Source organism: Mustela nigripes, chromosome 4 (genome assembly GCF_022355385.1).
Source record: "Mustela nigripes isolate SB6536 chromosome 4, MUSNIG.SB6536, whole genome shotgun sequence".
Taxonomy (NCBI): domain Eukaryota; kingdom Metazoa; phylum Chordata; class Mammalia; order Carnivora; family Mustelidae; genus Mustela; species Mustela nigripes.
This window is the reverse complement of record NC_081560.1, coordinates 104,333,935-104,347,472: the sequence shown is the minus strand read 5'-3', so window position 1 is coordinate 104,347,472 and position 13,538 is coordinate 104,333,935. Positions and strand designations below refer to the sequence as shown.

The 13,538-nt window shown below is 43.2% G+C and overlaps 1 protein-coding gene across 5 annotated transcripts in view; it reads left to right on the top strand.

The window, feature by feature from the left end:
- The window catches only part of SUGCT (succinyl-CoA:glutarate-CoA transferase), an 840,768-nt gene that overhangs the window by 641,890 nt on the left and 185,340 nt on the right, over positions 1–13,538 (top strand). The window contains exon 13 of one of the 5 annotated variants that reach the window (XM_059397225.1): positions 5,184–5,434. The exons of the other annotated variants lie outside the window; for them this stretch is intronic. Coding sequence (XP_059253208.1) covers positions 5,184–5,339 — 156 coding nt within the window. The 3' untranslated portion in view covers positions 5,340–5,434. Of the gene's footprint in view, positions 1–5,183; positions 5,435–13,538 lie in introns of those variants that run through there. 5 annotated transcript variants of the gene reach the window in all.

Here is a 13,538-nt window from a genome sequence, read left to right as displayed (position 1 = left end):
TCTTAATCTAGAGGAAACCACAGCATTGCCAAGAGTCTACAGGCCTTTTGTATGATAATTTCATGTCCAGGAAGCAAGGCTGTGTAACTCAGCTGCCCCCTCCCCCCACTGCTTCTTCATCTTGGCGACACAACCCCAAAGACCCTCCCTCACTTCGGGCCGAAGAACAGACTTGTTCCTTAATGGAGTTATCACGAAGACCGCGGTCATCTCATAGCTCTGATGTAGAGCATTTCCTACCCTCACTGCCACCTTGAAACTCAAGAGTATTTCTATGTTAGCATGCTCCAACAGCAGCCCTGGGTATCCCATAATTGCTTGGGGTAGGCCTAAACTTTTCTAGTGACCCAGGTTACGTAAATTCACATCTAACACTAAGGAAACATCTGCCTTTAAATGAGGGGCATAGATGGGAAGTCCCAGTGTAAACTCTAAAAATACAGCAATAGCTACTATTTTTTTTAAATAAGGAGGGGCAGTTTGGGGGGAAAGGAGAACATTTCTTTCCTCTCCTTTCTCTGCTTCATCCCCACTTTGTTTGGAAAGGTGTTTTGCACTCACCAGAAAAAACAAGAATGCTGTCATTGCCATTTTCGAAAGAGGCGCTCCTACAGGAAATTGGGCTGCGAGGGAGGAAAAGTGTGTGCTTTCCTGAAGGAAGTGCTTGTAGAAAGCCAGATCTGGGAAACAAATCATGGGGAAGGTATACATAAACTGCTGGCCCTTTGTATTTTGAACAGTGAGCTAGTACCTTTGGTTCCAAGGAGAGCAATTTCTTTTGGACACGATCCTTTAGGCACGTGAAAGATTCAGGCTTAATTTTAAAACCAGCACCTTCATTCTTCCCATTTTCCCTAAACCTCCTGACCACAGGCACACATGCTGCAGCCACCAACATCGGCAAACTTACAAATGGGAAAATTGAATTCCACTTGGAAAAGGGGTATTAGAAATCTCTGTGGAGTGAGGCCTTAAAAATTGTTTCAGAGTAAGCTCTGGTGGAGTTTTGTTCCTTTTGACAGTATTGGCTTCCTATGATAAAACTTGCTTGGGTTATAAATTGTAATTGAAATTTTTTTTCCGTGCATTTAAAAACTTATAATAAAATTTTAGCAAATAATAGATTTTATTGGGAGCGAAAAAAACGAAGTAGAAATTTTTTATTGTTACCATAGATGATATCAAATGTCTTCTTTTATGGTATTGTTTAACAGCATTATTTATATACTATGAATACAATGAAATGGAAAAAAAAATGCTCCTTACATTGTGGCTTTAGAGAGCGGAACTTGTTCTCAGTAAAACTTCCCAGATCTGCATAGTACCATATAAAACAACAGGAAGCAGGAAGCTGTTTCACGAAACATAGTAGTACTAGTGTCAAAGCTGGGATCCAGGATTGAAGCTCTTCCTTGGTACTCTGTGCAGTGATGATGTCTATACCTAAAGCAGTCTGCGTGTTGGAGAATCAGTGCTTTCATAAATCCTTTCTTCCCGCTGCAGGCTGTGATAAAGTCCAGGGGGAAGGAGAGTTGCATAGAGTATGCACATAGCCTAGGGCCCTTGGAGCTCTCACTGGATTAAAGTGAGTGAGTAGGGGGTATCCGAGGGGCTCAGTCTGTTAGGTGTCTGCCTTCGGCTCAGGTCATGATCTTGGGATCCTGGGATCAAGTCCCATGTCAGGATCTCTGCTCAGTCAGCCGGGAGTCAGCTTCCTCCCCTCCCCAACATGCTCATGCTCTGTCTTTCTCTCTCTCTAAAAAAAAATAATAAAAAATGAAATAAAATAAAAAATAAAAAAAATATATAAAATATATAATATATAATATATATAAATATAGTATTTATATATAGGTATGTTATATATTAAATATTTATATATAAATATAATGTATAATATTTATATTTATTATATATTATATTTTATAAATAAATATATATATATAAAGTCAATGAGTAGATAAACAAGATTTCCCAGAAAGCCTTAATTAGTTCCATCTCATTCTTGTCTCCTCTGTGGCAGGATCCTCTTATCTGTGGTCTTTGATTCTCTTGCCCCACCTACAGTCTCTTCTCTATAAGGATAGACTTTTTTTTTTTTTTTAAAGATTTTATTTATTTATTTGACAGAGAGAGTTCACAGTAGACAGATAGGCAGGCAGAGAGAGAGAGAGGGAAGCAGGCTCCCTGCTGAGCAGAGATCCCGATGCGGGACTCGATCCCAGGATACTGAGATCATGACCTGAGCCGAAGGCAGCGGCTTAACCCACTGAGCCACCCAGGCGCCCTATAAGGATAGACTTTTAAAACATAAATCCAATCACGCAACTGCCTGCTCAGAACCCCTGTGGGCTTCCCATCAGGTCCTGTGCATGCTATGACCTACCAGCCCCTACACGGGCAGGGCCCCGGTACCTTCTGAACTCAACTCCTGCTCCTGGCCCCCTCACTAACCAAGCCCTTTCCCAGGGTCTTTATACTTGGATTTTTTTCTGTCTAGAATGCTAGAAATTCTCATGACTTTGCTCACTGCTGTTAAGTGTGTGCTCAAATATCACCTCCTCAGTGAGCTCCCCTCCCCCGCCCCATTATTACTCTCTACCCCTCCCTCCACTTTACTTTTCTTCATAATATTTCTCACTCTTGAATATCGGATTACACATATTCGTCTTTTTACTGCCTGTTTTCCTCGTCAGGATGGAAGCTCCCTGAGAATGGAGACTTTGCTTGTAAAGTTTACTATGCAAGCCCCAGGGCCTGGCACTTAGGAGCTCAACAAACATTTGTCGAATGAATTGTTTTATGTTAGTGAACATCAATATCTTCCTCTCTTGGGACTTCTCGTCCTTTCTTTTCATAAAATTGAACATAAATAATATTGTATAGTAGTCACTACTAGGGATTGTCATGACCTATACATTTCAGAATTTGAATGGTCAGTAGACGTCGTCTAGCCCCACAGTGTTCAACCTTTATTTTCACCTTCCTGAAATGCAGAGTCGAGTCAGATACACTTTTGAGAAGACTCCTGTGGGCATTCCCATATTTGGGAACTCTTCTCCTCACCAAACAGTAACTATTCCCGAACCCATCGTTGCTCTAAGAAAAGCTTTGCCATCATTTCTGCAGATATGTCCCAACTATTAACAGTGGCATAGTCTGGTTCCTTGGAAGGAGAAAGTGTGAAAAGGATTTAGGTGCACTGATTTAATGAGGGAACAGACTTTAGGAAAAACCTGGACGGGAGTGAGGAGAGCGAGATAGGGAAGAAGAAGGAGTCCCCAGGTATGTGGTGTTAGGTCAAGTCTAATCTTGGCCAGATGCACAAGGCTCACAGGGCAGAGCGGCCCTTCCCTTCAGAGGGTCTAAGCTTAACAACCTTATTCCAGTTAGTCATTGGGTCCCGTAGGCTGGGGTAGCCGTTGGGGTGGCTTCCCAGGCATCTTTCCTTATTCTGTCAGTCAAGGATGAGTGTGGAGAAGGCCATGGGAGTTAATCCTCAGTTGTCTTACTCAAAGCAGCCCACAGTTGGGTGCACTAGATGGTCAAGGGGCCTGCAAGGGTAGACACCAGCAACCTCCACCACAGGTGGTTTCTCAGTAGTGACTATTCGCCACAAGGGATGGTTCTCAAACTCAGCAAGCATGGGACTCACTTGGAGGGCTCCTTGAAATCCATATTGCTGGGTTCCAGTCTCAGAATTTCTGACACAGGTCTGGGGCGGGGCCCAAAGATTTATCCTAACAAGTTCCCAGGTGGTGCTAATGCTAGTCAGGGGTCAGGTGAACAACTTTAAAAAGGTGTTTTTTTTTTTTTTTTTTTTTTTTAAAGATTGTATTATTTTAAAGATTCCCTTAAAGTCACTCTCAGATAAAAGAAACACAAATCTTACTCCAAAAAGCACTGGAAGTAATAGAGGTCTTTACTGAAAGTCTCTTGAAGAAGGGGTGGGAGTATGCTATGCTGCACTCAGCAAACTTTCTAAGAGATAGATTTTACATACTGTTCCTCTGTTCAGCTTTTCATTCCTTCCCCAAACTACCATCTCCCCCAGTGTTACAAAATACTTTCTATATGTTTGTTATAAGAAGGGCCACTTCTTTCCCATTCCAGAAAGTATTGTAGAATGTGGGGCAGAAATACTTGACTACAAGTATATCTTTCAGTTTGCTTTTATTTACACGGAAACAAGCTATCTGTGCATTTTTATTCTCCAGGTCTTAGGAACAAATTACTTAGGATCTACCTCATAGCTGAAGAGTAGATATGTCCCAGACTCTATTCTGGAGCTGATGAGTAGAGGGGCCTTGAGGGAGTGAGGCCTTCAATGTTTTACCTCAGAGTCTTTGGAAGTTTTCTTCTACCCCATTCCTCCTCCAAGCTCAGGTTTCTAGATCTTGCTTAAAAGGGATAGTTTTAGAGATTAGAGTTTATGTGTGTGTGTGTGTGTGTGTGTGCGTGTGTGTATAAGAGAGATTGAGAGAGATTTCTAAAATCATGCCGAAGGAAAAAAAAGAAAGAACAAAAACAAAAAAAACGCCGTTTAGTAACATTAAAAAGTAGTCCAGGGGAAAAAAAAAGGTGCTAAAACTAGGTAATTTTATTTGAGTGGACAAGTTGCAAATCATCATCAGTTTATTGAAAGATCGGCCTGAATGCTCATTGGCGTTTTTATTATTATTTGATCCCCCCACCCCGGGATCTTAATTTGAAAACATTTCCTTTAAGAGTTTTTGACCTGAAAAGATGCCATCTAAAATAAACTCCAGGTTTGCCTGTCATCTTTCTGTGCTTAGAGTGTGGAATGCAACCCTTGAGATGTTAGAAGAAGGGTTCTTGCCAGTGGAATGGGTAAGGAAAGGAGTGGGGCATAATTTGTGGTTGCCCAAGTGGGCTGATGTTCACTTAGGTTAGGGTCGCTCTCTAACCAAGCTGGTGAAACTTCTAGTTCAGAGATTAGAATCCCAAATACCTACTAGGGCCATTCAGGGAATGCTGGTAAGTGAAGGCCAGAGTGTGTAAGAAACGCTAATGGAGGGCGCTGTGGTGACCCCGAGAGGGTGATATGTTTCCTCTTCCGGGGCAACCCAGACTCAGTTTCTGTCTTTAGAAGAGAAACTGCACCAAGATTTTGTTGTGAGACCTTCCAATGGAGCCACACTGATTCCTTTTTTCCTACCCAGACCTCTCCTGAAGCTCCGTACACCATCCTCTGGAAACCCATCGCCCCTGTGGTTCCCGGCCTCCTGTGGAATCCAAGCTCTGACTCTCTGAGCCTACTTGTTGAATCAACACTGTTCTGTGAAGTGTCTTTATCTGGACATTTGAATCCCTGCTGAAATGTCTCTGTGTGTCCCCACTAGATCATAAGCGTGTGAACTCTCTGAGCGCAATGTCTGGTCTCCCGTCCTTGTCTTCCCTGGAGTGACTCATCCCCTGACATGTATGGAACAGGACTGCAGGCCACATAAGTCGTGCTTGCTTTGTGTCCTTACTCGTTCCGTCCTGAGTCCTGACTGCGGTGCTGTCAGGGAGGCCTGCCTCGAAAATGAGGCAACGGCGCCCCAGGGAGCCCACCCTACCTGGCCCAGGCATAAAGGAAGAGCTGGCCTTGACTTTGCTGCCGCTTACGTTGCTGTCTCTGTCAGTTCAGGCCACAATGACAGAAATGCCATCAAGTGGGCTACTTAAACGGCAGACATGGTTTTCTCATGTCCTGGAGGGCGGGAGTCCAAGGTCAAGGTGCTGGGCAACCTGGTGTTTGCTGAGGCCCAGCCTACCTCAGGTCTGCAGAACCTTCCTCTCACTATATCCTCGCCTGGCAGAGGGCGCTGAGACAGGAAGCTGTGCTTGACTTATAAAGGCAGTAATCCATTCAAGAGGGCTCCACCCTCAAGACCCACTTCCATCCCAAAGGCCCCACCTCCAAATACCGACACATTGGCGGTTAGGATTTCAACCTATGAATTTTGGCGGGTGAGTGGGGGTCACATTCAATCCATGGACATTCAGTCCATCACAACTACATAGACTAGAACTTCTCGGTTGGTAAACGGGTATTTTCAATAATGAATCCGTGAATATTCCAATTATTTTTTATACTGATGGCCAGATTACAATCTTCTAACTTTCAGGAGGCATAGTAACAGAGAAGGAGGTTAGTGAGATCTGATCAAAAATATAATCTACCTCCTTTTAAACTCAAGGGATTTTATAAGAATAGATCAGCTGTATTTTCTAGCCAAATAAAGTCTATTCCATTTCATTAGGCAAAGCTGGAAAGCAGTGTATATGTCACATTATATGGTAGAAGTAACTTGATTTCTTCCATAATTTCTTGTAAGATGTTGCACCTACCCTCCCACAGCATAATGTGGTGTAGAAGGGAAACTATCAATCGCCTCTGTGGAGAAAAATGGTTTTAAGATCGTATAAAACTTGGTTTGAGTATGCAACCCTTACTTGTAAAGACATACCGACCATAGAAAGTGCAAGTATATTCGTTTCTTATCTTTGTTAGAACCACTACTTGTAGGTTATCTTTGCAAAGAAGGACATTGGACCAAATGTTTCAACACTGAGTATTTGACAGCTGCAGAGAAGGACCGAGTCTCTGAGTGGAAGACGTGGGTCCCTTGTGGGGCCCTTGGCATACAAAAGCCTCACTTCTCCCTACAGTTAAACTTAGAGCAGATTTTAGGGGATGCTGACAATCCTTCATTTGTTTTACACTTTTGGATTTTCTTGCTGCCAGGTCTTGGGAAGATCCTATAACTTTTGCAGGGAGTTGATAACAGAATTTTCACACATCTCTTTCTTTCTTTCCTTTTTTTTTTTTTTAAGATTTTATTTATTTGACAGACAGAGATCACAAGTAGGCAGAGAGGCAGGCAGAGAGAGAGGGGGAAGAAGGCTCCCCACTGAGCAGAGAGCCTGATGCGGGGCTCGATCCCAGGACTCTGGGAACATGTCCTGAGCCAAAGGCAGAGGCCCTAACCCACTGAGCCACCCAGGCGCCCCACCCACATCACTTTCAATGACGAGATTCTGCTCAGATGTAATTCATATGTCCATTCCAGCGTGATCATACAATGTCTGAACTTATTTTAAAATGATACTCTTATTCTCCCCCGCCCCCCTCAGCAGGCCTGCTTCAATTCAGAAGTCTGCAGTGGTGGGGGCGGGGGCGGCGTCTGTGGGGCTCCGTCATTAAAGCCTCTGCCTTCAGCTCTGGTCATGATCTCAGGGTCCTGGGATGGAATCCCACATCAGGCTCTCTGCTCAGTGGGGAGTCTGCTTCTCCTTCTGCCCCTGCTCATGCTCTCTTTCGCTACCTCTCTCTTTTAAATAAATAAACTAAATCTTAAAAAAAAGAAGTCTGCAATGGGGGGCAGAGGAGGGGTACATAGTAGGCTTCCTTTCTGCTTTCTCACTTGCCCCCCTCCCCTACCCATGCTCCTCAGCCCCCAATTCCCACCCTGCTGGTGGGATAAACCTCTGGCTCCTTCCCCACCCTCCCTCCCTCCCTCTCTGTGTTTCTCTTTCCTTCCTTCCTTCCTAAGATTTTGGTTATTTATTTGACAGAGAGCAATAGAGAGAATGGGCACATGATGGGGGAGAGGCAGAGAGAGAAGCAGTGTCTCTGCTGAGCAGGGAGCCTGATGCAGGGCTCGATCCCTGGATCACAACCTGAGCTGAAGGCAGACACTGAACTGACTGAGCCATCCAAGCACCCCCTCCCATACTTTCTTAACTGTCTTCCTCAAGCTGCTCTTATTAAGCCATGGCGGGGCCGGGGGTGGGGGTTTACATGGCCAGAGGCTGTTACTCTGATCCATGCTTCCATGCTCTGACATTTTCACATGCACGAGGTGGAGATGGAGTGAAGGGTTACGAACCAATTTTCTCCATTTCTTGTAAGTCCTACAAAGGTGGTCTAGACCCACAGCCACCTGTTATTTTGTGTTTAACCTTTGGGCCTTTTGTGTTTAACCGAAACAGAGGTAGCGATGGTTCTACTTTAATATCCTGTAGCGCTTCTAACTCTTCCTCCGGACGTGGGCATCGAGCAGGGGTCCCTCAGAGTATTTGTCTGGGAAGTATCCGTTGTGTGTGGAATTGTGTGGATTGTTCTTTCAGACCCCAGCCCCGCCTTCTCCAACCCTTGCCCCCACCCCCTGCCCAGGACACCTTGTTTTATACCTTCCCTCATATTCTCTTCCCTCTTTGAAAGGAGGCACGGTGACCACATCAGGGGATATCGTTTGGTATCTACCTTGCTTTTGTCACACAGAAAATGATCCCAAGTTATTAAGAGATATTCTAAACTTCGTGTCACTTTCCACGGTGATACTATTTAGCTAAACTTAATTATTGAAAACAAAACAGAAAACAAAAGAAACACAACTACTCCCTCCTCCACCCCTCCAAAAAAGTCTAAAGATTCCCTGAGATTTGTCATATACTGAGTTCAGTGTCTCTAAAACCTAGAGCTACGGTTTTGCTGGAGTTTTCTACTTAATTTCCCAGTTTTGCCTGAAGCCATGAAGTCGACCTCGGAGCAGAGGCTCTCTCCAGCCCTTATTGCCGAAATGAAAACCATGTGCTTGTGTGGCGTTTCTTTGTTTTTCTTTTTAAAGTTCTTCTCCATTATTTAATGAAACTATTTAGTAATGCATAGGTCTTAAATAATATGGTTCACATGGGCTGTTATCAATTAAGTCACATTAAAAAAAACACTTGTTCTCAGAAGCAAATTTAACTCTGGGCATGTTTAAAGCCGTTGGTAACACTCTGGAGGAGGTGGGAAACTCTTTGAATTTTTACAAGTCAGACAACACCGGACAGTGCATAAAAATACTGTGTGTCTGAAAGACTTAATACTCGCACAGCCACCACTGATCTTTTCCTCCTTTCAGGAAGGCAGTTTAGCCGCCTGCACTCCCGTCCCGGCTAGTGTTATTTCTGACCCTGGTTTAGCGGGAGACAAATCTAATTCACGCTGGTGTTTCACCCCATCCCAGAAATCGGAATGTGAGTCACAGGTCTGTGCACCAAGTGAGCTGTGAAGATGTCTCCTTCCACCTGCCAGGGGTTAAGAAGAATTTCAAGGGTATGACTTGGACGGGGAAGATCACCCTTTTGATTCTACTGGGGAAGTATTTTAAAAATAAATTCCTTTTTCTGTTTGTTTGTTTTGAAAACAGACCAACCTAGCACAGACAGGTCATCCTTGAGTATCATTCTTGTGCAGCAAACACAACAGAGGTGTTGATGGCGGTGGGGTGGGGCACTCTTGCCACTGTGACCTCATCTGTGAATCGCAAACAACGTTTGCACTTCTTGAAGCCCCTTCTCCCATTTCCTGGCATCCCCGCGTCCTGTGTCTTTGCACGATGAAAGGAAGGTCACTCTATGGCATGCTCCCACATAAACTCTCCTTAGTTCCCACAAGTCTAACAAGTGAAAGAGCCCCACTGTCCTTTCCCAGCGAGCGTGCTCTCACGCAGGAAAGCAAACGAACGAGGGTGACTGGCAGTTGGATGTGACTGAGTCTCCAGTGAGCTCCAGACTCGTAAGTGTTCAGCTGTGCGCTGTCGTATGCACTAGGCTTTGCCCACTGGCAGCAGCTCACACTCTACTCACGTGAACGGACTTTCCCTCTGTCCCGTGTCCTGTGTTTGCTATCTCGAGGCTGGGCATAGGCATGTTACCAAACGTACAAGCTACTGAATGAGCCATCTGCCCCGATGTCCTGTCTCTACCTCTCCAGGGTCCACCAGTTGTTAATTGCTAATTCCACCTCCTTACGCGGTCCCTACCAGACTATTGTTCAGTCCCCCCACACCTGTCACTGGACACACTCACGGCCATTTTGGTGCCCAAGCCCACAGATCTGCTTGCCATTTCCTCACCCAGATGGGCCGCCGGTCTTTGGATCCCCTGGATTCTTCAGAGACCTCTTTCACGTGGTTTTCTGTCCTCCTCCCTTCCTCTCGAACCACTGTCCCCTTCTTTGTTCTCTTACTGCTCTCCCACTGGACACACTAATCCGAGGATTGGATTCAATGGCCCTTCCCCGCAATCGACCTGCCTTTTTCCTCCGCTGGCTGGTTCTCTGAGGTTAGACGTGTTTTTGTTCCTATCTCGTCGGCACGAGGCGCAGAGCAGCTGCTCAGCACGTGGGGGTTGGCTGCGCTGACTGGATGTGGACATTGTAGAAGATGAGCTTCTGGGCTCAGGGGCTGAGCTGGGTGGGGGAGGTGTTCCTGACTGGAGCCCCGGTGGGCTTTCACTAAATTCCTGTGGAGTCTGGTTGAGAACTGAAAGCAGAGGCTCTCCAGCCTGCCTCCTTCGTCACCCTGCCTCCCTGCTTCCAGCAGGCCAGAACGATGGTCACCGGCAATGGAAAACACTGGTTTTCAGTTTGGTGGGTCCTCTTGTGTGTTGTGTGGCTGAAACAGGGATGTGTCAGGAAACCAGAATGGCCTTTCACCCCTAAATCTAGAATCCCTTCAGAAGGGCAGAACGGTGACACCGAAACCTTAACTTAAACCAAAGTCTACAAATTGTTCCCACAAATTGAATTCATCCATCAATGGAAATCTATTAAATGCTTGTTCTGTGGACCCAATTATTTAACCGGGGTTACTAATGTTTACTCAGATTAAACATGATATACGAGCAAAAAGAATTGGTCAATGAGTATTAGGGAAATTGGTGTATTCATTTGTGAAAAAGTAATTTTCAAGTTTATTAAAGAATTAAGCATAAAGTATAATACAGGAGAAAACATAGGTGAATTTTTTTTCATAAAATTAGAGAAATCATGAACATGACAACTAATGAGGAAACCATTTGACTATCTAAAAACTAAAATCCTGGGACTCCTGGGTGGCTCAGTGGGTTAAAGCCGCTGCCTTCGGCTCAGGTCATGATCCCAGCGTCATGGCATCAAGCCCCGCATTGGGCTCTGTGCTCTGCGGAGAGCCTGCTTCCTCCTCTCTCTGCCTCCCTGCCTGCTTATGATCTCTCTCTCTGTCAAATAAGTAAATAAAATCTTAAAAAACAAACAAACAAACAAACTAAAATCCTGTGTGTCTATAAACATAATATAAAGGCAAATACCATATTTTATGGCATGTAAGACATTGATTATATGATACATCACTTTATTAACAATGTCACTGAGAATGGGAAAAATAACAAACCACCAGTTAAAATATGATATGCTGTCAACTGGGAAGCATGAATTGATTTTAAGGATGTTAAAATGTGGGGGAAATGTGCTTCTTGGGATCAAGGAAGTATGGTAGCAAACTAGGAAAAAAATGACAGAAATACGTCATCTGCTCACCTCCAATGGGAATATAACTTAGTAAAATCTTTCTGGATGTAATTTAGCAGTTATGTACCAAGATTTTTGAAACACACATCCTTTTGACCCATGAATTTTACTTCTTGGAATTTGTGCTGAGGAAATCATCAAGAATGTGTAGAAAGATTAAACTACATATTTTTTCACTGCCATAACATTTATAAAACCAAGACATTGAATCACTTAAATGTTCAGAAATCAGTGATTAGTTTCTGCAACACATTATAGCATATCCCATATCAAGGGCACTGTCTTCTGTCGTATTTAAAAATGATGCTTAATTGAATATTTAATTTAAAATTTAATTTAAAAATGATGCTTAATTGAATGAAAAAAGTGAAGATTGAAAAATGAAAAGATCTTCACTGCATGTTTTGACTGTTTCTCTAAGAAAACATCTATAGATGTAATATATATTATGTATATGAATATACAGAGAAAAAACCTGGAACTAATTTATTTTTAATTTTTACTTTTTAAATTTTTTAAAAAAATTTTTAAGATTTTTTATTTTTTATTTGACAGACAGAGATTGCAAGTAGGCAGAGAGGCAGGCAGAGAGAGAGGAGGAAGCAGGCTCCTTGCTAAGCAGAGAGCCTAATGCGGGACTCGATCCCAAGACCCTGGGATCATGACCTGAGCCGAAGACAGGGACTTTAACCCACTGAGCCACCCAGGCACCCTTGGAACTAAATTTATATGAGAAGTGACTGTGGAGGGAGGTACCATAACAAACTTTTATTTTATTTTTTTGTTTTATTCATCTATTTTTTAAAATATAATCTATACTAGCACAATAATAAAAAGTTATTTGCTATTTGAAATGAAAATCTGCCTTTAATAGATGTAAAAAGACTATTGGATGCACAAAGGGGAGAATACAAATGAAAATCATTGAGAAAGAATATAAACTGGGCCCTTGACTTTAGTCGTTTGTGTAAAATCGTATTTCGTGCCAGGTAATGAGCATTTTGTATAAAAACTAGTTTCTCCCTGTTTTATTGCTACTTTGATTAATAACAAGTCAAGTTCCTATTTGTGTCTCATGTGTGTCTTAAGACGCTAACCCCTCCAACGAAATTCAACAAAACCTTGTCAAAAATTTTAGAAACGATTCTTGAGAAGTAACCAGGCGCTTAAAAATTAACAAGTATTCAGTGTAACCCGACCTTGACTGTCACATTTTAACATCTGTTTTTCATGTTGTGATACTTATTTGAGATCTGGTATTATTAAGTAACGAGGAAAATATCTGACTGTTACCCTAGGTAACAGGGCAGTAATTTGAGGCGGATGGAGTGGCATACTTTGTCCATATAATGTAATTCAAATAAAGTCATAACATTATGGCTCTAGACTTCATCCGTCAAACATTCATACATTTTTTTCTCTGATAAATGAACTGCTAGGCTTTATGACTGGTTAATAATAGTCCAATAAAAAGGAAGAGAAACAGCCTTTGGCTTTCTATTTAAAATTGCCATCGGCGGCCTGGAGATTTAGGTATATACGTAAACATTTTAAAGTGATTCTGCAGTGGCATTTTTTTTTTTCAGTGAAGGAACTTTGAGTATTTTAAATAATACTTATTGAAATGAATTCCACATACTTGTGTCCGAGCCAGTGTCCACACTATTGCCACAAACTCTGGGAACAAATTCTTATAATATTAGAGACTGCAAAAATATTTATTTATAGTCTTTCTTCCCAAAGACTACATAATATAAAATTTTCTAAAAACCCACAGATAGGAAAGGAGGCCACTTGGAAGAGGCGATTGAATACAGCTCCTTCAGTTATGGAGACTTATGTGGAGACTTCCTGAGCAACATTCCTAGAGGGGGAATTTCATTGAGTCATTGCACGCTTAAGCTTTCCAGCATCTCTCCGTTGTCCTTACGATCAAGTCCTAGCCCCCAGCACAGCTCACGTGTGATCTGGCGCTGGCCAGCTTCCGTACCTCATCTTTCCCTGTGACTGCTTCCCACTCTCCCCTGCTCCAGGCAGCACTTCCTTTAGGTCATCGGATTAGCCAGCCTTCTGGCCATGGGCCTTCTCTCGTGCTCTTCTCTCGGAAATGATCTGGTCCCTCTTTCTCTCGCCTGTACTTTGGTCCTCCGTATCGGATCCATTTCCTGTTCCGTTCCCAGCTGTGAGCCTC